At 32.7% G+C, this 26,930-nt stretch overlaps 2 protein-coding genes and 1 long non-coding RNA gene across 3 annotated transcripts; 2 read left to right on the top strand and 1 right to left on the bottom strand.

Annotated features, from left to right (window-relative positions):
- The first annotated feature begins 11,134 nt into the window (after nucleotides 1–11,134).
- On the top strand, nucleotides 11,135–15,554 carry LOC140825619 (monocopper oxidase-like protein SKS1). The gene is made up of 9 exons (XM_073187510.1): nucleotides 11,135–11,521; nucleotides 12,208–12,317; nucleotides 12,431–12,701; nucleotides 12,786–12,924; nucleotides 13,094–13,460; nucleotides 13,969–14,334; nucleotides 14,419–14,497; nucleotides 14,904–15,106; nucleotides 15,193–15,554. The coding sequence occupies exons 1-9, from the start codon at nucleotides 11,387–11,389 to the stop codon at nucleotides 15,290–15,292; spliced, it is 1,770 nt and encodes a 589-aa protein (XP_073043611.1). The 5' UTR covers nucleotides 11,135–11,386; the 3' UTR covers nucleotides 15,293–15,554.
- A 1,778-nt stretch (nucleotides 15,555–17,332) lies between these two features.
- On the top strand, nucleotides 17,333–19,619 carry LOC140825635 (uncharacterized). Its single transcript, XR_012116722.1, has 2 exons — nucleotides 17,333–17,813; nucleotides 19,399–19,619. It is a non-coding gene; the product is annotated as an uncharacterized lncRNA (long non-coding RNA).
- On the bottom strand, nucleotides 17,807–22,596 carry LOC140825628 (NAC domain-containing protein 7-like). Its single transcript, XM_073187522.1, is given in 6 exon segments — nucleotides 17,807–19,661; nucleotides 19,702–19,740; nucleotides 19,743–20,001; nucleotides 20,217–20,488; nucleotides 20,647–20,829; nucleotides 22,172–22,596. Coding segments are annotated over 5 exon segments (987 nt in total). The 5' UTR covers nucleotides 20,807–20,829; nucleotides 22,172–22,596; the 3' UTR covers nucleotides 17,807–19,404.
- Nucleotides 22,597–26,930: the final 4,334 nt, after the last annotated feature.

Genomic DNA, 26,930 nt, shown 5'->3' on the forward strand with positions numbered 1-26,930 from the left:
AGTAAAAATACATTAACTTTGAGACATTTAGAATAAGTGACATTGATGTCATGATCTGTTTTTCGAAAACCAAAAAATACAATTTTTTTCAAATTACAAAAATTTTTGTTTTGTAAATATTCTTCACACACATTTTAGTAAATTGACATTTTATCGATCTATAATATCCTCATAAATATTTTTATCTATATATAATTGAACTGTTAAATTAAATAACCATATATTTAATAACAAAAAAAATATTTTTTTATAAAAAAACATTTTAAAATTTTAATTTAATCTCTCGAATTTAAAAAAAAAAATTATTTAACACCAAACATTTTAGTATGTATGTAAACATCACATGTGTAGTCATGTAGAAACACTGATATTATTTATGTGTCCATACATTAAATTATCACATATACTTGCTTCATATGTATTTATAAAATATATATATATATATGTTCATAATATATATTATACATACACAATAAATTGTATTTATAAATTATATATACACATAATATATTAAACATGTATAATTATTCCACTCTCCCGCTTGTACAGAAGCAATCAAAAATATTTTAAATATTTTTTTACTGCCTCACAAGAAGCGGGGCATCGTGCACAATTTTTTTTTTAAATTTATTTTTATAATAATTTAATAACATATAAAAAAGGTATTTTGATTCTTAAAAGGGGAAAAACTATATTATGATTAAAAAATAAAAAAAAATCCCACCAAGTGACTAAATGCATTCAGATCGGGCGCTTGGCCCAGTAGTCTCACTTTACGACCCTCTGTTAGGCATTATCCCAATAGGATAATTAGTGTTCAACAATCTTCATTCAAAAAATTGCACGAACTTATGTGTATATATATTATAGGAATCAAACAAAAACATTGGCTATAATCTCAATTTTAGAATCGAGTATTGACTACTTTACGAAAAGTTATTGTTAAAAGAACAGTACACTCAAATCTTTTAAATCATTTATTAACTCCAATATCAAATATGACCATCATCCAAGCAACATGATTACAAGTACAAAGAAACGAAATTGAGTAGAATATCAAGAAAATTTTAAGACTCGGATTTATAGAAGTATATATATTTGAGCTAGACTTTGATTCGAATATCGAACTTGGCTCAAATTCGATAATTTCTTATATGAATCTAATATTTTTTTAAAGATCAAATCGATCGTGCACAGTAATAAACAAGATTTTTGTGGACCGAGATTTTTTGTATGGATAAGAAATATTTTTTTGTAAGTCATTATTAAATTAAATTTGTAAGGAATTGTTGTACAGGAAATAAATATTATAATGTTTATAATGTGTGTATCAGAAGTTAGTGTTGTACTCTGGTGTTGTTAACACGAGCACACAACATGCAGCGGAAATTAATTATTAACACACAAATATAATTTTAATGAATAAACACCAGCTTTAAATTATGCACAAGTACGAATACTTGTGCGATGCCTCATGGCAAAAATTTCACTAGAAAAATTATGTAAATCGTTTACACCAAAAACAATACTAGTGAGAAAACAAAAGCAAATTCCTTTACACTCCAAGGAATTAAAAATGCATCAAAATAAACCACATAAAAACTAGATGCATAAAATAAAAACGTATTGCTTAAAACAAACACAACCACTCTTCGTCCAACACTCTGCGTCAGTGTTGTCTCCGAGTGTTGGTAACACCAATCGGCAACACGGAAAATCTGTGAATCAATCACTCAAACACTTCACACGAAAATCTCCAATACTGAACTTGTGTGTTCAGAAAATGCTCCAGCAGCTTTCTGCGTTGCAAAGTGATCAATCGATCACACGAAAACTTCTCATCAAAAATAGGCTCGGCTTTCGTATATTCTTCTATGTAAGAACTCCTCTGCCGACCTTCCCGAAGACTCCCAAAAACTCCAGCAGCTTCTCTTCACAACAAAGTGATCCACAATCACACAAAACTTCAGCACCTACACAATAAAGTGACAACCCGATCACATAAAAATGTAGAGCAAATATATGTTGGACTTTTGTAATTTCTTCTATGTGAAAAGCTTCCTAGTCCAACTCTCTCCTCTCCAAAAACCCCACTGTACGGCTGCAAGGGTATCCATATTTATATCAATAGTTTGACCTAAAATTTATTCCATAAAAGTGTCCTACAAAATATGGAAACAAGATTTTCATTAGATAAAAAACACTTTCAAATAAAGATAAAATATCTTGGATATACAAATCATATTAAAAACAAATACTATAATATCTATAGATAAATAAAGCAAGATCTCATAGTCTACAAATAAGTAAACCAAGATATTATCATTTAAATTAAATCAAGCAAGATTTAATAATCTAGAAAGGCAAAATCATAAATTGATATTATCAATTTAGCAAAATAATAAAGGAATAAAGTATTCCTTTCAATCTCCCCCTTTTTGCCTTTCTGGACAAAACATCCAAAAATGATAATCTTGATAAGCATCGCAGTCAGTTAAGCTCCTCCTACATTAGAGTGTGTCTCCCCCTGAGTTAAAGCTCATCTCCCCCTGAATTAAATATGTTAGAGCACTGGTGTTGTTGACAGTGTTGTCAACACCATCATTAGAACACCTGAAAACATAAGAAGACATGCGAATGAGAAATTCATTAATCACGCACAGCAACCCAAAGAGTCTTAACAACTCGAGATGCTTCAGCACCATCCATAGAACCATGTCATTTTTGTTCTCCTTCTCCCCCTTTTTGGCCAGAATGTAAGCCAACTTCCAAAAGTGCTCTCTACTCAGCCACTGGTATTTCTTAGTAAGCAATGGGTTCTTTGGGCTTTTGAATCTACTGTAGATCAAAGTCAATTTGGACCGTAGCAAACACTCCACGATCTCTGAAGAATGCCGTCAAATTTTGTTGGTCATACACCGTCATGTCAATGTTCCTCTCTTCAATAAGTTCTCTATTCACATAGAGGACCATAGGACTAAAGCATCTTCAGTGTAGAACTTGGTGGAGACAGAATGACTTACATCATTATCAAAAGAGTCAGTGTTGTCAGCGGTGTTGACAGCATCGGACTCAACATCAGCAGTATTTTCAGCAACCTGTAAAATGTGAGAGAAAATTATAAAGATATATTAGGAGTTATGCACAAAGAAATCACGATAGTAGGAAAGATGCGAGAGCAAGTGAAAATAAGCAAGAGTAATTATCATGGATTCAATGGTAACAAAACATATATACTCTTGCTCCAACGAAAAAAAATCAGATTGATTCACTCCTTCAGTTCTGAACAATCCACACCGTAAATGTGATATTTTCAAAATTTACCCAAAAAAAACTTATTATGGTTTAATCCCAAAATCAAATAGTAAAATTGATTCAAACTCGTGTTACGACATTTTCAAAAGAAAATCCAGTGAAACCCACGTCGATTATAACTCACTGACACAAGTATACACATAAATTCAAAATCTAGGTAATCAAGGTTTTTATCAACTGTCATAGGTCAACACTGATATGTCACTGCATACGATGAATTCACGAAACAAAAATCAATATGCATGTCCTAAATATGCCTCCAATATGATGAATTATCAAAATGTCAGGCAGTGTATAAATTGTGCTGTGTCAGAACTTGGTGTTGGCAACACCTCCTGGCAACACCACTGAGTTTTATTCAAACTTCCATAAAATTTTATTTTGATTCAGAAATGGTAGCTCCCACACTAGAAGAACGGTCTTCAATGGACTCCCCTAGGTAGCTTTTTCCATTACTATTTTTACTTAGAAGTGGTAGCTCCCACACTAGAAGAACGGTCTTCAATGGACTCCTCTAGGTAGCTTTTTTCATTTTCTTCTAATTTTTTTTTATTTACCTCTTTTCTGTTTTTCTCCTTTTGCTCACATTTTCCAAGTCATCCTTTCACTTTAGACAAGATCGCGATTTTCATGAATGTCCTCAACTACTCAATGCCTTGGATTTGAGCAAAATCTATTTCTCAACATACGATTGGAAGTATGAACGCTAAGAGGGTACCTTTCAGAAATTTGCCTTCACTGTTCAGTCATTGCACAAATAAATAGGATGATTATGAATATGCAGTATGCCTAATATCCTAGTAATGATCATGCACAAACGGATGTTGTCTCTGGTGTTGGCAACACCACGGACAACACTGAACAAATGTTTTTCTTTTAAAGTACACACATGCTGAGAGATTTCCAAAGATTGGAAAATCTCTCAAAATCCAAAAGTTTCGTGAATATATCAGCCAGTTGATTCTCAGTCCTAACAAATTCCAGTCGAATTACGCCTTTTTCAACCAAATCTCGAATAAAGTGACGTCTTATGTCTATGTGTTTTGTTCGAGAGTGTTGAATAGGATTCTTAGAAATGTCTATAACACTTGAGTTGTCACAATATACCATCATGTAATTGCTTAACTTGTAATCTAAGAAAGAAATTTAGTTCTCCTACCATGCTCATTTTGAACTGTGATGACATGCAATCCACAAAGTTATTCACAAGTATTTGAGATGAAGAATCGAAAATAATATCATCTACATATACTTGACAGATCAAAATATCAGATTTCAGTTTTTGAATGAAAAGGGTTTTATCAACCTCACCTCGTTTGAAGCCCAAGTTTATCAGATTGTCAGCTAACCTACCGTACCATACCCGTGGAGCCCATGCAGATTAAACCAATCATTTTGCGGTAGTCCACCTTTTCTTTGTTTCTTGTTTGCACACCATCATGTAATTCACCAATGATTTGTGATGATGGATGATTTTTCTTTTTCACAATTGATCACCACATCATCATTATCATTGTAATCATTATCCACAGTTTCTGTTTGGTTCAGAGGCGGTGTTGTGCTTGGTGTTGCCTCACTGGTCTCAACACCAGACTCAACACTGTTTCTGGTCAGTGCCTCACTTATATCCAGCCATTCTTCTACATCAGCCTCCGGAGTTTTAACTGTTAGATCTGCAAGATCATCAAACACAGCGTTAATTGATTCCATTGTAGTCCTAGTTCTCAGATTAAATACACGATAAGCACGACCATTAGTAGAGTATCCAAGAAAGAGACATTTAACACTTTTTGAATCAAATTTAGCTAGATGATCTCTATCATTCAACACATAACCTACACATCCAAAAATATGAAAATATTTAAGGTTTGGTTTTCTTCCCATGATAATCTCATATGAGGTCATTGTAGAACCACTCCTTAAATAAACACGGTTGGAAATGTGACATGCCGTATTTAAAGCTTCGGCCCAAAAACATTTTGACACATTCTTAGAACTAAGCATGACCCGAGCCATTTCTAGGAGGGTTCGATTTTTCCTTTCAGCTATGCCGAATTTTTGAGGGGTCTTCGGAGATGAATAATCATGAGTGATACCTTTCTTATGGCACAAAGAAATAAAATGAGAATTTTCAAACTCCTCACCATGATCGGTTCTTATTTTAACCACCCTCATATCAAACAGATTTGTTATCCTAGCATGCAACTTCTTAAAAGCATCAAATATATCAGATTTTTCTCTAAGAAAACTTACCCAAGTAAAATGCGAAAAATCATCAACACAAAGAAACGAATATTTCTTACCACCCAAGCTCTCAACATCCATTGGACCCAGTATATCCATATGCAAAAGTTCAAAGCACTGTGTTGTCCCAAAGTGTTGCAACACCGGGTGTGCAACACGGGTTTGTTTACTTTTCTGGCATGGACCACAGACATAAACAACACCTAAATTTAAATTGGGCATACCTCTCACAGCATCAAACTTACGCAGATTCTTCAAGGTATTGATACTCACGTGTCCCAGTTTTTGATGCCATATGTCTAAATCACTCACCTTGGCACTTCGGCAACCATCGCCTTCTCCCAATTGATAACAATTGTCAGCTGAACGAGTACCTGACATTACACAAACATTGGCATCATTAAAAACTTCACAATTTTTTTTTATTGAACTTAACATGTAAATCATCATCACAAAGTTGACTTATGCTTATTAAGTTTGAGTTAAGTCCTTCAACATGTAGAACATTATGAAGTTCAGGGAGCCCGTCAACATTCAGGGATCCTTTGCCTACAATTCTTCCTTTGGAACCACCACCATAGGTTACACACCCACTTTTTACTTCAACATAATCCGTGAGGCGTTCTTTAGATCCTGTCATGTGGTGTGAGCACCCACTGTCAAAGTACCATGCACCTGCAATGTTAGTTTTTAAAGAAGTATAAATTATATTACAATGAATAACAGCTTTTGGTACCCAAACTTTCTTCACAGGAGGTTTCTTGGCTGCTGTGTTGCGCCTGGTGTTGGGCAACACCAGATTTGTATGCCAGTTCATATAGTCATTTCTCAGTTTAAAACAAAAAGGTTTTATGTGACCTGATTTATGACAGTAGTGGCAAATAAAATGTCGCTTTCTTTGCTTTGATTTACAAGTTGACACTTGTTTCTTGGTTTGTGGCATCTTCACTGACGGGTCAACTTTCAAATGAGAAGAGGAAGCTCTGTTTTGTTTCAGCATTTGTTCCGAGGCTTGCTTTGAGATTGACAGAGTCTTCATGGGAGGTTTCACTGTTAAGGGGACAGAGCAGTCTTCGCTTGCCTTTACAAACATGGTTGATTTTGATTTAGAATTAGAAGTTTCACCATGTTCATATGTGCTTTCAACATATCCAAGATCAGTTCTGTTGTCCTTTCCCATAGTTAGCATTGAGTCAAGTTTTGACGAACTTGAGTTGAATTTTGCAAGAGTCTTTGAGGCCTTCTCAAGCTCCTCCTTGACTTTGCACAATTCAAGATCCTTCTCGCTAAGTACAACTTCAAGTCGAGACACAGATTCTTTCAGATCAGTATTCTCCTTGGTGAGGATCAAATTTATTTTATTTCTTTTTACCCAATCTTCATATAGCTCCTCATACATAGGCTGCACACATTCAAATGTGAGTTCATCAGAATCAGCATCCTGGATTTCATGATTACCTGAGTCATTGTGAGATTTAGCATTGAGACACAAGGATTTTGAAGTGGTGTTGCGGCCTGGTGTTGCAACACCAGCGGCAACACCGTGCGGGTTGACTTGCAGCCAGCATTTTTCCTTCAAAACAGCAGTATTCTTGGATAATATGTCCATCGGGATTCTGTTAAATTTCCTGAAAAAAAAACAACAATAAACCAGAATCAATCACTTAGTATATCAAGCGTTGGCTCTGATACCACTTGTAAGGAATTGTTGTACAGGAAATAAATATTATAATGTTTATAATGTGTGTATCAGAAGTTAGTGTTGTGCTCTGGTGTTGTTAACACGAGCACACAACATGCAGCGGAAATTAATTATTAACACACAAATATAATTTTAATGAATAAACACCAGCTTTAAATTATGCACAAGTACGAATACTTGTGCGATGCCTCATGTCAAAAATTTCACTAGAAAAATTATGTAAATCGTTTACACCAAAAACAATACTAGTGAGAAAACAAAAACAAATTCCTTTACACTCCAAGGAATTAAAAATGCATCAAAATAAACCACATAAAAACTAGATGCATAAAATAAAAACGTATTGCTTAAAACAAACACAACCACTCTTCGTCCAACACTCTGCGTCGGTGTTGTCTCCGAGTGTTGGCAACACCAATCGGCAACACGGAAAATCTGTGAATCAATCACTCAAACACTTCACACGAAAATCTCCAATACTGAACTTGTGTGTTCAGAAAATGCTCCAGCAGCTTTCTGCGTTGCAAAGTGATCAATCGATCACACGAAAACTTCTCATCAAAAATAGGCTCGGCTTTCGTATATTATTCTATGTAAGAACTCCTCTGCCGACCTTCCCGAAGACTCCCAAAAACTCCAGCAGCTTCTCTTCACAACAAAGTGATCCACAATCACACAAAACTTCAGCACCTACACAATAAAGTGACAACCCGATCACATAAAAATGTAGAGCAAATATATGTTGGACTTTTGTAATTTCTTCTATGTGAAAAGCTTCCTAGTCCAACTCTCTCCTCTCCAAAAACCCCACTGTACGGCTGCAAGGGTATCCATATTTATATCAATAGTTTGACCTAAAATTTATTCCATAAAAGTGTCCTACAAAATATGGAAACAAGATTTTCATTAGATAAAAAACACTTTCAAATAAAGATAAAATATCTTGGATATACAAATCATATTAAAAACAAATACTATAATATCTATAGATAAATAAAGCAAGATCTCATAGTCTACAAATAAGTAAACCAAGATATTATCATTTAAATTAAATCAAGCAAGATTTAATAATCTAGAAAGATAAAATCATAAATTGATATTATCAATTTAACAAAATAATAAAAGAATAAAGTATTCCTTTCAAAATTAAATACAATAAAATTATATCAAGAATTTATTGTAATATTAATAATCATTATCACAAATTCATCAACCAATCCCTCTCCCAACCTTCAAATTTTTACGCTCATTTTGTCAACAACTTCTTCCATAATTTTTGAGTTACCCCTCCCGATAAAAAAAACCTAAGGAAAGAAAAATTAAATGCTCGAATTGCGTGCATTAAATAGAAAGAGTAAAATAAATAAATAAATAAAGAAGGGAGGGAAAATGCGGATAAATTTGTCGTTGGCGGGGCCCACATAAACCGTGTGTAGAGGAGTGGAGCCCACAAAATTGCATGTGATTTGCCTTTCAACGTTACAGCCACAGTGGCGCCGACCTATCATCAATTTGTCTCTCTTTATATATATATTATATTATATGTATAAATCAAATAAATTATAAAAACTAATGTGAGATTATATTATTATTATTTTAAAAAATAAAAAAAAGAAAATAAAAATAAAAAGATTCTTTAACTTAATAATATAAGTATAGTATAGATATAATATTTTTGTTAGTAGAAAATAAATAATAAAATTTTCTAAATATTTGATCAAATTTGGGTTCGAATAAAAAATTTCATTCAAAGTTAACATACAAATATATAATTTTTAAGAACAACAACGGGTGTATTTGCATAAATAAGCTGTTTGTGCAAAAATCGTTTTGATATAACTAAGGAGATTGTTTTTGGAAAAAAGATGGGTGGATTGTATTTTATCACCATTATAAAATAAACAAAAATCTTCGCGAGACTGTCTATTGATACATATTTTTTATTTGAGTCTCGTTTTATGAATAAAAATCTATGAGATCAACTTACAAGATATCTATTTTTATAAAATATCATATCTTACTACTCATGCTTTTAAAAATTCAAGAACAATCTCCATGTTTTTAGGGAGTTTTCATGTGATTATAAAAATATCATTAATTTCATATAAGAAGTTATAGATATTTTTTTGGTAAGATTGCTAAAATTCCTTCCATTCAAAAAAATATTTTCGCGTGAGATCAGTTTTGTGAACTAACCCGATGGACGATATGAAAAAAAAAGGAAGAAAAAAAAATCTAGAAAATTTTGGACAAGGGAATGCGAAAATTTATAGAAATTTTGATATAAAATTTTATGTTTTTAATAATTTAAAAAGAAGTGATGGCCCTTAGCTCCTCATTGGATAATACGAACCATTTTCTTCATAATAATAATAATAATGAGTTAAAAACTTGTGTGAGACGGTCTCACAAGTCGTATTTTGTGAGAGAAATCTATTATTTGGATCATTCATGAAAAAATATTAGAACCGTCTCATAAACAAAAATCCGTGAGATCATCTTAGAATATATATATATATATACCTATTCTAATAATAATAATAATAATCTGAACGTTACCGGTGTGGACATGTGCTGACTACCGAGTGAGGCATCACTTGTGGTCACCGGTTATAGCCCGTTTCCCTTTGAACCAATTTAAAATTTCCAATCCGAGACTCTTGTCGTCCACATCCACATATAAATGTTTTAATCTACTACTTATTGGATCAAATTATTTAATATTTAATAGAACTTATATTTTAATTAATTTGGTACCCATGTAATCTAGTGTTGATTTGGCATAAACATAAAGTTGATTGAACTTTTATAACATCATATTGTATGTATAATTTTCTCGATTTAATTCCTTGATACATATATCGTAGTGCGAATGATGAAATTCAATAATCTTATATCATCTCTTGTTTAATTCGAGTTTTACGATGATAGGAAAATAAAAATAAATGTTAGCTTATCTTTCAATTTATCATCTCATCATTCATTATCTCGTCTCACGGGTCTAATGTCGACTTCTTGTTATTTCTGTACCATTTCGTGTTTAATTCGAACTTTACAAAGACAGTAATTTAAAAAAATAAAACGTTATTTTTTATGTTTTCAATTTATTTTAAAAGAATATATTTGTTTTAAATTTGTCATTTGCATGATAAAGGCTAACATTAAAAGAAGAATTTTAGGGAGATGGAGCTACTCATTAATGAAGCATTAATGAATAAATTATAGTAAAAGATTTTTAATGCCTTTTTTTGCAACATAAGTCGCATATTGTTAAAGAAACATCATGCCGTGATGTTTGGGAAATTAATTTACGGGTGTGAGCACTTCTCTCTGTTTATTATTATATATAGTAAATGCGTTGCATTTTACTTTATTAAATGATAAGTTTGTCAAAAAGGAAAAAAATATTATACCACCATAATTAAAATATTATAAATTTGCGAATTTTGTTTATAGATTTTTATTTATATGTATAATTTATTCGTTTACTTCATTTCTCTTGTGAGACGGTCTCAAATATCTTTATTTATTAGAAGAATTAACCATACACATAGTTACAATAAAAAATTAATACTTTTGGCATAAAACATAATATATTTTCATGGTAACCCAAATAGAATATTTGTCTCATAAAATTTACATTAGAGATCGTCTCACATGAGTTTTGTGAATAACATAAAAAAAACAAAAAAAAATCTCTAACTTTAAATTTTGATATACTCGAAAAATTTATCAATGTAATTAAATCATTTTGGTTAAATCAAAACTTTGCTTCACTAACAATTTTTTGTTTTTATTTTTGTAAAGGGAACACAAAACCAAACGGGCTTAACAAGTAACCGGTAAAGCAAAACGCCCCACATTTCTAGAGCGCAGAGATATACGGAATTCAAAAGGCACCGTTTTCACAGCAAAGCACAGCAAACTCCCCCAGAGCCTCTACTTACTCTCCCTGCATTTCTTTGCTGTCAAAGTCGAAGCTCGCACTTTGTTATCCTTGTGTCTGTGGCTGCATTTTGCTCCAATCTGTGTGTGTTTTCATGTGATAATTAAGAGAAACGGACCCCCCTCCTTTTTTTTTTTCCAAGATTGGAGTTTGGAAACTGCGGCAATTTGTGTTGCGTGATGGGTTCTGTTGCTTGGTTGCGTTTGATTTGTGCGGTTTTGGTGGTGGGAGTGTGTTTTGGCGCGGACCCATTTGCTAACTTTGAGTTGGTGCTCTCGTACATCACTGCTTCTCCACTTGGTGTTCCTCAACAGGTAAAATGGTGTTTGTTTTTCAGTTTTTGGGTGTAGATTTGGAAATGGGTGTTTTTTGTTTGCTCATCTTTTGGGCTTGCCTTGTTTGTTTGGAATGTTAGTGTGAAATGTGAATGGATCTAGGATTGTGAAGTTTGGTTTTGTAGATTCGAGATGTGTTTTGGTACAAATGAGATTAAGCACTTTTGAGAAAAACTTTATCCGATTTATATGACATTAACCATTTGCTTTTCGCTGTTGTGTTTGATATTTGTCTGGCTGGAGGAGAATTTGGGTTGATAATTGAAAAGTTGGTGGCGGACCACAGATTTTAAGTAAAGGAGTTCTTGTGCTGTTCTGTTCTGAAATATATTTGTACAGTTGAAAGTAAGGCTTAGCAGACATTGTTGTTTCTAGTTTCATTTGATGTTTTTTGGCTAACACTTGTAAGTTTTTGCTTGAAAAAGCGAGCTAAATTTAGATATTTTTATTTTGTCATTTTAATTTCCATTACTTGAAGTCGTATATTGTGTTTAATTAGCTTTGGGTCTCAAGTTTGTACATTTGGTAAAAAGAAAAAAGATAAATATTTACTGTTCAATAGCTTTTCGTGGAATTTGTTTAAATCTTTATCTCCTTTTTTTATAATGTATTATGCTTATGATGCAAGAAGATAAAAAAATTTATGCTGTTCATGGCATTTGCAGGTGATAGCTGTTAATGGGAAGTTCCCAGGTCCTGTTCTTAATGTCACTACCAATTACAATGTTGTGGTAAATGTTAGAAACAAATTGGATGAGAGTCTGCTAATCACATGGTACGTGTGCCACAATGTATGGACCACAATGTTTTATATCTTATAAAGTGAACTGTTTTGAATCTCTAAATTTTGACCCTTCAAGGATCTGATAGCTCTGATTTTGACGGTAGGTCGGGCATACAGATGCGTCGTTCATCATGGCAAGATGGCGTTTTGGGCACTAATTGTCCCATTCCTCCTAACTGGAATTGGACGTATCAATTTCAGGCCAAGGATCAGATTGGCAGCTTTTTTTACTATCCATCACTTCATTTGCAGAGAGCATCTGGTGGATTTGGTTCATTTGTTGTGACAAATCGTGAAATTATTGCTATTCCTTTTGCTGCTCCAGATGGTGATATAATCATCTTGATTGGTGACTGGTATACGCGTAATCACACGGTGTGAATCATATTGTCTGCATGACTTTTATTTTTGTTTCAGGGTATAATGTCTTTTGGTCATGATCATTGCTTGAATTACCAGGCCTTAAGGAGAGCACTTGACGGAGGACAAGATTTGGGCATGCCGGATGGGGTTCTTATTAATGGAAAGGGACCTTATAGATACAACACGACCCTTTTTCCTGATGGAATTGATCATGAGACCATTAAAGTTGATCCCGGTGAGGTTCTTAAACAAGTCCTTGGACATCGATGGCAATTTAATTAATTTAATTTCAAATATTGCACCATAATATCTCCCATAATATAACATAAATGACAGGGCTGATTTTCTGCACTTCTTAACCACACTCAAATGTTAAATCTTTTATGAACGTAATTACACTGCAGGCAAAACATATCGAATTCGGGTTCACAACGTTGGAGTATCTACTTCATTGAATTTTCGAATTCAGAACCATAATCTGCTTCTGGTTGAAACAGAGGGCTACTATACAACACAGCAGAACTACACTAGCATGGATATCCATGTTGGTCAGTCTTTCTGTTTTCTGGTCAGTATGGATCAAAATGCAAGCAGTGATTACTACGTTGTGGCTAGTCCTCGATATGTGAATCAATCAATCTGGCAAAGAGTGACGGGTGTTGCAGTTCTGAGTTATTCCAACTCAAAAGGAAAGGCCTCAGGTCCCCTCCCAGACCCTCCAAATGATGCTTTTGATCCATCATATGCGCTGAACCAGGCCATGTCGATTAGGTGCCACATTTTTCTTCTTTTTGAGCGCATTAAATTATGTACCTTGTTTTTTTGTATTCTTAATGGAATTAGGATTCGTTAAAAACTGGATTAGAAAAACACATTTATTTCGTACTCATGTTTCAAGGAACATATGTTTCTTGGAATTGCTTAAAGTTCATGTTAGGAGGCACAGAATCATGTATCTGTCCTAAACAAAATAGGCTTGGGACCCATGTATCATTTGAAAGATATTATACGGAGAGTACTCTCAATGTTTTATAGACGAAACCCATAGTGTGCGCTACCCTCTTGATAACATTAAGAAAAGAAAGTTGATTAATTCGATTTATTTCAAATTTTTGAAATATTATCTTCAAACTTCCTTCTTGCAGCAGTTTGTGTGCGGAGACTGATGCCACTTTTCAAATGACTTCATACCCCCCCTATGTATTTTATTGTGCTTCTAATGACCATGATATCTTGTAATCTGTCTTGGTTTTCTTGCCTCTATTTTTGTGTTCATCAGGCAAAACGTGACTGCTAGTGGAGCTCGTCCTAATCCACAAGGTTCCTTCCACTATGGTTCAATCAATGTCACTGACTCTTATATGCTCAAGAGTGTGCCACCATTGATTATCGATGGGAAACTTCGAGCTACGTATAATGGGATTTCGTTTGCCAATCCCGAAACACCAATACGGCTTGCAGATGAATTCAAGGTGAAAGGTGCCTACAAGCTCGATTTTCCAATTAAGCCCCGGGACAGGGCACCAAGCTTGGATAGATCTATTATCAATGCTACTTACAAGGGTTTCATCGAGATCGTATTGCAGAACAATGACACTGTTATTCAGACCTTTCACTTGGATGGTTATTCCTTCTTTGTCGTGGGGTATTGTCTAATCTGAAGTCTTATGTGTGCTTAGAGTATTAATGGATCTTAGGATTTAATTATTGCATGAATATGGATATGCAGGATGGGTTTTGGTGAATGGACTGAGAATAATCGAGGTTCATACAACAGATGGGATGCCATATCTCGTTCTACTGTTCAGGTATATATGTTAAAAAAGTTTCCTTTTAATGGTATTAGTTAGGGATCCAGTTAATGATTGCCTTTGATTCAATTCCAGTGTAGAAAGTGGCTAATTATCCCCATACATTGTCATCGGTGCCAATGGTAGTTTAAACACTGAAACCACATGTTGACCCTCAACCACAAGATTATAGTAAATCTTAAACGGTTTAGTGTGGAAAACATAGTGATCAATATAACCTACAAGGAAGGATTTTATTTTATTATTTGGATTGTATTGTAGGGGGCTTTATGCAAAGTTCACCCCAAAAAAGAATATGATTCACTTTTATAGCCGCGGCTAATTTAGGCCTTGGCATCAACCATGTTTCTGGTCGGAAAACACCGTTCAGCTTTCTATCACACTTGCGTTCGTTTATGGACAGGTTTATTCTGGAGGATGGACTGCCGTTTATGTGTCTCTGGACAATGTTGGCATCTGGAATCTTAGAACTGAGAATCTCGACAGATGGTATCTTGGCCAAGAAACATACATGAGAATCACCAATCCCGAAGATCCCAGCAACAAGACAGAACTACCGTTGCCAGACAATACTCTCTATTGTGGTGCCCTCAGCAAAATGCAGAAGTATGGAACAACTAAACTCTAATTAGCTGTAATGGATGGAATCCCCTTAAATCTTTGATACTTAAAAATTTACTGTTCACTTGCAGGCCTCAGAAAGGTTCTGCAGAATCAACATTTCACTTCTCCACCAAGCTCTATATTTTTTTGCTCGTGCTGTTTTCGACGTTGATTTCTGTTTTGGCTTGAGAAGTCTTTTTCCAGTGGGTATATGTTGTGTTCTAGGATGTCTGAATCGAACTGGCCTGGTTTACTGGATTTTTTCGTATGAATTTTCGAGTATTTCGAAACAACCTTCTGTGGTTAGAATTTAGCAGAGGCAAGGGTCGAGTTTGAAACTGAGTTTAGGTTAACTGTGTATTGTTTCATTATTGGTGTGACTGTATCATTCTTTATTTATCAATAACAGGACGTTGCTGATACATTTCATCCATATTTGTTGATTTCTTATACGCTTGCCTCTCCGTTTTATGGTGTTCATATTTCAAGTTGAATTTGGGTACCTATATTTTTTGCATAATGAACTTTACTAAATAAATCTCCTTTTTTTAATGTTTCTTATTGTTTGAGTCGCACCTTTGGTAGAGTAATTATTACTACTGAAGTTAGTTTTGTAATGATCATTCAACTTTGATAAAATAGAGAGAAATTTCCAAATAAGCTCATTCAATTGTGTGTCCATATATTCAAGTGTAAATTGTAAATGTGTGTTTATTATGTGTGTGTATGTATATATACATATATATATATATATATCTGTGAGTGTGTATATATGTATGTAATACAGAGGTCCACTTTGAAAATATTTTTTATAAGTATTTGGTTGACTGCAAGAGATAAGGATGACACACAAGACACCCGGTGGGAGACATCAATGAGTGACTGAAGAATGTGCTGTCTCCATGTTGGCTGGTAGATTGCTTTTATTGAAGCATGGGGCTTCGCTAAAATTTTGAAAATAAATTATTTGACCTCTATGTATTTCGTAATATATTCTTTTATTCGGGTTATTCATAATTTTTTTTATAATAAAAATATTAAAAATATTAATTTTTATTGTGAATATCGGTAGAGTTGACATATCTCACAGATAAAGATTCGTGATATCATCTCACGAAAGACCTACTCAAATTATTTTGCTTTGTTCTGCTTTTTTTTTTTTATATAAAATTATATTTGAATCATTAATGTTTTTGTTTTTATACATCGATTCTTATTGTTTTTTGAACTCTAGTCATGTGGGATGAAATATACATATTTTCCGAAAACACTACCCACAAAAAAATTGTTTTACCAGCCCTTTAAAAAAAAAAATAAACAAATAGAAGTATCTGAGATTATTTCAGGCTTGTAACAATGCAAGTATGTTGCATTTATCTAAATTAATTGTATCTATATTTAAAATACAAAATATCGACTTATGCTATTGTTATATATTATATCTAAAAAATGTCAGTTATTAGACACTAACAAAATAAAAACTTATCAATTTACATATAATTTCTGGAGTAGAAATATTCTATATATATATATATGTATGTATATGTTACTGTGTAAAATTGGGAAGGTAATTAGGGAATCAAAAGACTCATACCAAAGAGAACAAAGATCCATTTATGATTCTTTAGTCTAAAGTTGTGATTTTAATTTATATGATGTATCATATTATTTCTCAAACTAAAAATATTTAGAATCTAGAAAAATACTGAGATATAGGAATGTTATAATCCCAAGGGGTATGTTCGAAAATCGAAAAGAATTACATAGACAACTAAAATTCTCAGTATATTATATATATGTATAGTCTTAAAACCATTGAAATTTTCACATTCCACAATATTAAGTTCCAATTATACATCATGCGTACTTGACCAGGAGCAAGAAGAAACTCAATGATGATTTAAAAGATAAGCCAGCTGCAGGCCTGTCCAAAGACCATGTTCTTCAAATCATACACACACAAACACACACAAATAAATATACATATAAAACTGGTGCTGAAACATTAATTATAGCAAAGTCACATGAAGTTTTTCACGCTGTTAATGATGTTAACTTCCTTTGCAAACAAATATATATCATAAATCTTTGCAAGGTCATCCCATATTCATCAGATCATATGTATATCATGCATGCATGCGCAGCTGCTTATGATTCTATATATTTCAGAGCCAGTCCACACACATATATAGACTCGAGCATGATCGAACAAGGATGTATAGAGTCATTTCGTTTTATCGACAAAATAAAAGTTCTGATTATCTTAAAACTACAGATTAAATGGTCATTCTCATCAAATTATGATGTCTCCCGGCCTCCTCTTTCTGTGTATAAACATTTATACACATACTTTTGACCTCAAGCATACACTCGAAACACAGATTGACTTGGAAAAGCTAATTCCCTTTATTTCCTAGGATACCAAATTCTTTTATCTTTTTTCCCAAAGATCAAGGTCAATGAGTTGAAGTGGGATTACATTCATTCAATTTAGTGAGTATATATATCCATTATACATTATATGAATTTTACAGCTTCTGGAAAAGGGCTGTTGAGCTTCATCCCTTGTATATATCTTGATTGTGCTTCCAAATTCTTTTGACAAAATTTGAGCAAAAAAAACCAATCACGGAAATGCATGACAATTCTCGTCTATGCTTCATGTTCTTGCAATAGTTTCTTGGTATTGCTGTTGAGTACTTCACAAAAGGTATATAGATTTTCTACTTAGTTTGTGTACTTTACGTGTCAAGGCATTAAGTAATTCGGAGCTTGGATTGTCGATCTATCCGCTCCAATTCAGCTCCATCACCTTGTCAAAATATACATATACAGAAGGATATAACAATTGAAAAAATTTCATGCATGCATTTTGAATCTTTTTTTCATAAATATCTACTAAATCACGATGATTTCGAATGTATATGAGCAATAAACTGCACTTTTCCCTTCGGAAATGTTTTCTTATTCAAGGGTTTTGACTGTCCCATTTTCTTTTGCAATATGGAATCTCAGACTCTCTCAAAGTTTAAAACCTAACAAAGCAGATCATGGGCTGTTTTTAGTTTGTCCATATTTTGAGGACATTGATGATTGTGTACAAAAGCATGGTCAGTAGAGTATAGGGTCAGAATTCAGATCGCTACCTCTCGATTTTTTTTTAGATTTCATACGTAAATATATAAAATGTAAGTATCACATCCGCAAACGTTTTTATATGGCGATATTTATCAGTCGTTATCTCCTCGTAAATTTCGTCCTGCTCTTGATAAGTCTATTTCAGCAACTATACCATAGCCGTTGGACCATTTTTATCCTTCTTTATTTCAAAATTTCCTGGCTTTACTACTACAAGTTTACTTGCATGTAAAGTAGAAGAAACCCTTTTTGCATAAAGGTTTTTGTAACCAATTGTTTGTGCCTACTTCCAAGAATTGGAATAAATAATTGCATTAGACTAGCCTTCGAAGTAAAGTTATCAAATGGACCGCAAAACAAAAGGGAAGTTATATATATTCCTTCACTTGAGATGGCTTAAAATTCAGTGTACCACGTACCCGAAATCGCCTTTTTGTAGGATAATTATTATCTATAGATAATAGTATATAGAGACAACAGTTTATTCAAAACTTCATTGTAAATATATTTCTCTATATCGATGGAATATTCGCCGTAAATCAAATATATGGAATCATATGAATGGAACAAATAACTAAAAATTAATTGGCATGTATGGCACATGATCATAATTCACCAAATGTGAGAAGTTTGCATTGAGAGACTATAATGAGCATACATGAATATACTTAAACACGATCACTCAAATTTTCGAAATAATCGATAATGTTGAAAATTTAATTTCTGTAGGTATATGGCTTGAAGACTTGTTTTCTTATATTTAACCAAAGTTTTGCCTTTTACTTGAACAGAATATGACAAAAACTAAAAGGGAAATTTTACAATACATTCATTTTAGCAGTACTTAATTCTTCAATACAAATGCATATTTCAGATCTTGAATTAACCACAGTTTAAGAACATAAACAGCACTGTGGTTATCGTCAGATCATTACAGAGACATCGTCCATCTTACAATTAATAAGATCACTTCTTGAATATTATACTATATATACGGTGTATTCCAAGATTCAACATTAGTTAAGTTGTATATAATATAATAATAGATTCATTTTTTATTATTTACAAGAAACTTATAATATCAATAATAATGATGATGATGACAACTCTTCATCCATTGCATATCAACATATCGTACCCATGCATCTCTTTAGCAGATCCATTCACTTCCACAGATCAATCTGGCAGCTTGACAACGTTGAGTTCGAAGCATTATCCAAGGCCATTTCTTGCTTCTCCAAGTTCCTAGCAATCATATCGGAATCTTCAGCGACCGGGAATGTTTCGTTTTCTTTAGAAATTTCTTCTTGGCTAAGTTGGGATGCCACAAATTTGTCAAGAATCCTCCAGTCTGTAACCTGGTCGTTGGAATTTTTTTCATCATTGTTTTTAAACATTGAGTGAAAATTTTGATCAATGTGTATTTGTTCTTGATTAAGCCCCCGATGGGTGCAAGAAATTGCTGCCAATGTTCATGTTGTTCAGGCCTGAAAAGAAGCCATTTTCGGACATTCTAAAAGAGGAAGCTGGAGGAAATGGTCTGGTGTGATTCCATACTGCAAATCGAGCTCTTTCTTGCAAGAATTGTAGTTAGGGTACGGATATTGGAGATTTGAACGAGAGTGCTGATTAGGGGAGTCCATATCCTGCATGAATGAAATTTGATCATCATACCAGATAGGTGAATCGTGCTCGCCCATGAGTTTGCGAACCGTTGCTAATCGTTTCTTGAAAACCCTGCAAACTACCCATCCTTCTTCCTGTGTATACAATGATCAGAATTATACGACTGTATTAGGATGCTGCCACCATATATATACACTTTTTCCACGTAAATTGTGTTAAATTCTGTATTTTTTCAATCAAAGATTATGCTAATTTTTTGCTAAAGAGATCATGAAAAGCCTAATTTCCTATGGCATTTTCAGGAAAAAAAATTATATTCATGTATTTGCACAAGTACTACTTTACTTGCCTGAGGGGTTCCATTTTCATCAGTCTCCAGACGATATTCGTGCATGATCCAATCTGATTTTTGACCATTTGGTGCTCTTCCTTTGTAAAAGACCAAGGTTTTTCTCATACCAATCAACTCTTGCTTCGAATAAATCGCCTTGTCTCGTCCAGTTGCCTTCCAAAACCCTGCTCCAGTGGCTCTATTCGTGCGCGTTCCAGTTGGATATTTCTTATCTTTGTGGCTGAAAAAGTACCATTCATTTTGCTCTTCTGTTCCTATTCTGCATAGCTCTAATGAAAAATCAACTAATAATGTTAGGTTTATTTTCTTTGTTACACTAATACAATATTTATTATAATATCACATTAGTGTGTGTATGTAAGTGTGTGAATTCGTGATAATAAAAACTTATGAAAATATGAAGTTTGTCAAAATCATAATGTCACACCTTCAAGATCCCATGGCTCAATTTTGTAAAGATCAACATCTTTGATTACATCCAAGTCGATTCGTCTTGAATTAACCTTTCTCCTTAGATAATAATCAACAAGTTCTTCATCGGTAGGATGGAAGCGGAAACCGGGAGGAACATGTGAAATAGTATTCATTATTTCTTGAATTATTCAGAGAGCTGCTATTCAAATTCATAGTTAATTTTAGCTGATCATGGCCCTAGACTAGAAACATTTTTGGTATTTAATTAAAAGAACAATATTTAAACAGTTCAATTCCTCTTTCTAATCTCACGCAAATTTTTCGTTAAATCGTATCAGCAAATTTAAATGTAAAATATACCAGATGTTAATCTTCAAATTGGTTCCTATTCAAAAGAATTTGAAAAAAAATGTTACCAATGAAATGCAGAATCACATGATTTTGTGTTTGTGATTGTACATAGGCAGTGCTGTAATCATCATTCAAAATTCTTAAATATTTTGCGAAACAAAGAAAAATAAGAAAACGAAAAGAATACGTTTAGGAAATTATTTAAAATCACAGAGATAGTAAATTAAAAAAAAACAAGGGATCAATTGATTATAATGTAGATTTTGCAAAAGAATTTAACTACCATATTCATTACATCTTTCTTCGATTTTGTTTTTAATATTGGCTGAGATTTAATTCACATATATTCAATGAATTCTGATATTTTTTTTAGAAAACCCTCAAACATAATAAGTGAAGGTGCCAAGCATGCATGCAAGTAATCATGGTAAACACAATCACATGTTTTTTATGGTTCGATCTAAAATTCTTCCAAACATTGATAAGATCCATCCATTCACTATACTTTAGCCTGTCGTAGACTACTAAAACAAGATATCTCTACGCCATACGCTTTTCGTTATCCCTGAACTATCCCTTCGGATACAAATTATCCATGCAATATATGTCGAATATTTAAAAAATAATAATGAATTCACTCACTTGATTGCTAGAAATCATGCATATGAAATATATTGGTAAGGTTATTATTGTACATAGAAGTAGAAATTTGACATGTGATGATAACTTTTTTTGCATGAAACCTAACTTATCATCACTTCTTTAGGTCACTTTACACCTCCTTGGCAACAAAATTATAGCGCCATCAAAAAGGGTTGCAAGAATGAAGAGAAAAAAATCAAAATTACGGGAAAAGTGAAATTGAATCTCGAGTTCGAAGTAAATATAATATAGATAGATAATTGGATCCGTTCTAGTATAAAATTTAAGAATAAAAAGAATTGTTGAAAACGTGAAGGTGTTGATATTATTAGAAGCATACTCCAGAAATTAATTAGTTTCGATCGATGAAACAAATATAATATTGATTCAACACATGATATGAAGTAACATCGATCGATCGATCGATACATTTTAGAATACAATATCGAAAAAAAGAATATATTTAGAACACTTTTGAAAGTAGTCGATGAGCAAAAAAAAAAGCATTCCTACATAGAAATGAAATGAATCAAGAAAACGCAAACCTTAAAGTTTTCAAATCCAGTGATATAGAACTGATCACAACTCTCCAATCGATCCGATCTACCCAAAGCAGAAAGTGTCTCTTAAAAAACCCTTATGAAATAAACTCGCAACTTCTGCCCAAATCCCGAGAAACATGTTCCGAAGCTATTGGAATATATAGGATTTAGCTAGAAAGCCAAGACAACAACAAGACAAGAAAAGACAACAGATGCTTTCCTCGGGCATCGAAGAACTGCACGTACTGTCTTCTTGTTGTCTCGACCGGGTTCGATCCGGAGAAAACAGGTGCAGTTCTCGTGCGAACGAATGGAAAAAAACATCAAAGGAAGGATAAAAAAAACCCAAGTGGGTGAGCAAGGGAAGAATGGAAGATCAATTGGAATTTGTATATATATAAGAGAGAAAAGCAGCAACAAATTCTGCAGAGGTAGCAGAGGAAGAAAAAAGAGAAACCCTAAATGATGATTACTTTACCTAATAATTTTTTTTGTTTTTAAGATTATTATCAAAACTCACTATCAACAGTGAGCAGAATTGTGGGGAAAGTTTGATGGGTGAGAGAGAAAAGGTGGCGCAAAATTGGCAATAGAGAGAGAAAGAACGTGTGGGCACCTCCGCCAACCGCCATTGATGGAGATGAGATTGTAATATTTTTTTATGGTAAAAATTTGTGTTAGACGGTCTCACGGGTTGTATTTTGTGGGACGAATCTCTTATTTGGGTCATCTATGAAAAAATATTACTTTTTATGCTAAGAATATTTGTGATACCTTGTCTCAAATATTAAAAATTAAAGATTTAAAATGAGTTTATAATAGGTTTACAAAGGACTTCTATAACAACTTGAGTTAATCATTTTCGTAAAGCGAGAATGAATACGAAGTAGTTGTTATAGGGGCCCATTATGCAGTCACGCATGCGCGGGCCCGGGCCCGTGCTCGGGACGTGACAATATTAATTTTTATTGTGAATATCGATAGAGTTGACCCGTCTCACAGATAAAAATTCGTAAAACCGTATCACAAGAGACATACTCATATTTTAAAGGTTTCGTTACAGACAAAAAGTACGAGATACAATTATTTTAACAGATTTTTTTAGAAAATATTAGTCTTCGGGTACATGCGTTGTATGATTCTACGATATATTTTAGATAGAAAGATGTAGGCGAAGTTCGGTTTCATTTTTAAAGTCTCAGGAACAAATCTTGGGGAAAGTTTGAGAGTAATGTTTGTTTCGCGGGTTGAAATATGTAAGATTTTGTTTATACGTTTTGAGAAAAAATCATGTTTAGGGATCTTATAATATAATTGTAAATTCCTTGATGTTTTTAGGGAGTCAAATATGCAAGATTGTCAAACATATATGTCATATCTATGCTTCGATAAAATAAGATTAAAACCAACAAAACACAAATTAATTGGACTAATACACAACTTTGATAAATCAAAGAACCAAAAAATTAAACATGACAACTTAGAAGACTAATTAACTATTTTTTCAATTTTGTTATCTTAGGTTTTGTCTATTTTACACATTCTATTTCAAATTTTTAGAACAAAAGCATTCAAAAAAACTAGTTTCATATTTATCAAATTTAACTTTTCATCCCTCCCAAAGAAATTCTGTTTAGTAATATCATCTAATATAGTATTAAATACTTCAATAACTTGACCGCTATGGGGGAATATTACTTTTTTCATCATCTGTATTTTCTTTTTTACGATATTTTGATATTTTATATTGTCAAATTGAATATTTTTCTTGTAATTTTTTGAAAATTTTAATCATTCTCCATGTGAGTGATTTAGATTGTCAGCCACATGTCAACGTTACGTGAAAAAGAACTAAAATTGAAGAAAAAAATAGTGAATTAAGATTGAATTTCGATTTTAGAAATTATGCCCATTTTTTTAAAAAATACATAATTGAACATACATTTTAATCTTCAAAAAAATTAGAAAAGACTATTTTCCTCAAAACAAATTTTCAAACATACCGGAAAAATAAGCAAATAGATACTAAAAACTTTAAACTCGGCTCAGTCCTAAATTATAATTTCACTTCCACATTTTTTTCTTTAACATTTTAATACATATAAATGAAAAATTACATTTTTGTTCAGATAACTCGTGTTTTTCATTTTTTCTCATACTGTAAGTTACGGGCTTAGCCTACTTAATTCATCATATATTTTTTATTTCATTTTTTTCTCCTTTTTCGTCGAAATTTTTACGTGGTGCCAGAAAATGAAATGTAGCACCAAAAACTGTTGGCATGGTGCAGGATTGTCGATGTGTCTGATTCCAAGCCATAACTACAGTAAAAAAATATTGAAATTGAAAAAATAATTGCAAATTAGTGGAAAATACCATGAATTGATTGACAACAAGAAAAAAAATTAAAATAACACAAAATTCACAAGACAAAATATAAATTTCCTATGTAAAGTGATGTCAATGGGGCGGATGGTGATGAGTTTGTCATCTCCATCCTCACCCAGTCCATATCCGTTTCTCAGTTCTATCTAACCACACAAGGATTAAATCTCCATCATCCGCTTCAAATATCTATTGAGTTGGCCAAAAATCTAAATCGAATAATCTCAAGCGATATTGAGATAGACGAGTGTTTGATCATTTGTTCAGATTTCGTTATGTTTCTTTTTGTTAAAAGTTCCAAAACTCATGACCAAAAAACAAGAGTATGTCTTCTATAAGACGATCTTACAGATCTATATCCATAAAATGGATTGACTCGATTCATATCTACAATGAAATGTAATACTTGTGAAATAAGACGTAATACTTTTCATAAGCCAGATTAGATATCCGTCTAAAAAATTTGACATGCATGTGAGACAATCTCATAGGATTTTTGTGGAAAAATGGTCTAATCTAATTTCTATTAGATTTGTGGAAAAAAATCATAATTTTATTAGTATTTATATATATTTATTAAAAATGTCCAATTAATATTTGGGTTGTTACATTATTATTATTATCGAGATGGATTTGAAGATGGAGCTGATAGCATCCTCATACTTGTCTCTTTTTGCATTTTCAGCCCGGGAAACCCTAAGTCCAATATAAAGCAATTATTCTCCAAAAAAATCACCTGATTTCCACGTTTGGTATATTAAATATTGTTTTATAGTCTTTTATAGTTTTATTAGAGATAATATATAATAATATAATATTTAGTATTCCGCGTCTAAAACAATACGATATTTTTTTGAATTGACTCCTACGAAGAATCCGTGTTGACGAGAAGACGGTAAAAGGAACTTTCACGTAAAAAAATGTTTATTCGAAGACTACCGCGAGACACCATAATAAGTGCCAAAATAATTCTGCCTACAAAATGCATTATTTAACTTGCCTATTGTTATAGTTAGTTCTTGAACTTGAAATCTCGTCTGATAGATAAACCACAATTCATCGACGCCTCTTTTACTCGATTTATATATCACAAAAAAAAATTAATTGTAAAAATCACCCAATATTATAGATTTATTTACGTTAATTGACACCTTTATTTGTTTACATTAGTGTTTTCTCAAGTTACAGTGACTCAATTGAAACCTTGAAGCCAAAAGAAGAGTAAGAGTAAAGTGCCTATGGGTCCTTTGTGCTTTTGATAATTAAGCTAAAACATATTGTAAAATACTCCATGGTGGATTTTTTTTTTTTTTTTTTTTTTTTGCGAGGCCAAATATATACTGGTTTTTCTATGGGATAGCCATTTATTTTAAAAAAAAAAACAGGAGCCAAAAAAATAATTTGTTCCTGAAAAAACCCATCTGTCCAAATGGGGGAAAATGGTCCCATTTAGAGAGAACAATTTCCCTATTCCCTACCATTTCTTGTTCATCACTAATGAGCAATGACCGATTGGGGCCCGAATGCGCACGGGGAACACTTGATTCTTTGGTTGTATATTTCGATTTCTAAAATGAATGGTAATAATTTCAAGAAATTAGACTTTTTGTATGGTGAAAAAAGAATTAAGTTTGGGGTGTTTGTTATGATAATGATTGCAATTAATTTCTTGTCCTATCTAATTTATTTCACTTAGTGGTTGGGTTGTTAAAATTGTTACCATCATGATTCAATCCATTTTCAATAGTTAAGGATTACCCAATAAGAATGATCCAATTTTTTTTTTTTTGTAGAATAAGAAATACATTTTAAATAATTTATAATTCCTGAAAAGGTATAAATGGAATATATGATTTTTGTTTTGCCCTTTTATTTGTCATTCATGGCTCCGTGAGAATGATGAACCCAAATTCGGGAATAATTTGAATCTCAATTCTTTCCATTTAATCCTGTACTTATGTATGTATTCAATTCATATGAAGTTGGTTCATAGATCATCTAAAATCAAAGTTCTAAGACAAAAACTTGTGTGAGACGGTCTCATAGGTTGTATCTTGTGAGATATATCTCTTATTTGGGTCATCCATAATTTTTTTTTACTTTTTATGCTAATAGTATTACATTTCATTGTGAATATCGGTAGGGCTGACCCGTTTCACATATAAAGATTCGTGAGACAGTCTCACAAGAGACCTACTCAAGTTCCAAATTTAGAACCAGATTTGAATTTCGACACTTTTAAAAAATCTCCTCTCTCAACTTAAAAAAAAAATTAAAATAAAAATTCACTCAATTATACTTACAATATTTCTTGAAGTTGTGGAAAAATATTTGGGGAAATTTAGAATTTTTTCCAACGTATAGATTATTTTTTGTT

Source organism: Primulina eburnea, chromosome 1 (assembly GCF_022965805.1).
Source record: "Primulina eburnea isolate SZY01 chromosome 1, ASM2296580v1, whole genome shotgun sequence".
NCBI classification, from domain to species: domain Eukaryota; kingdom Viridiplantae; phylum Streptophyta; class Magnoliopsida; order Lamiales; family Gesneriaceae; genus Primulina; species Primulina eburnea.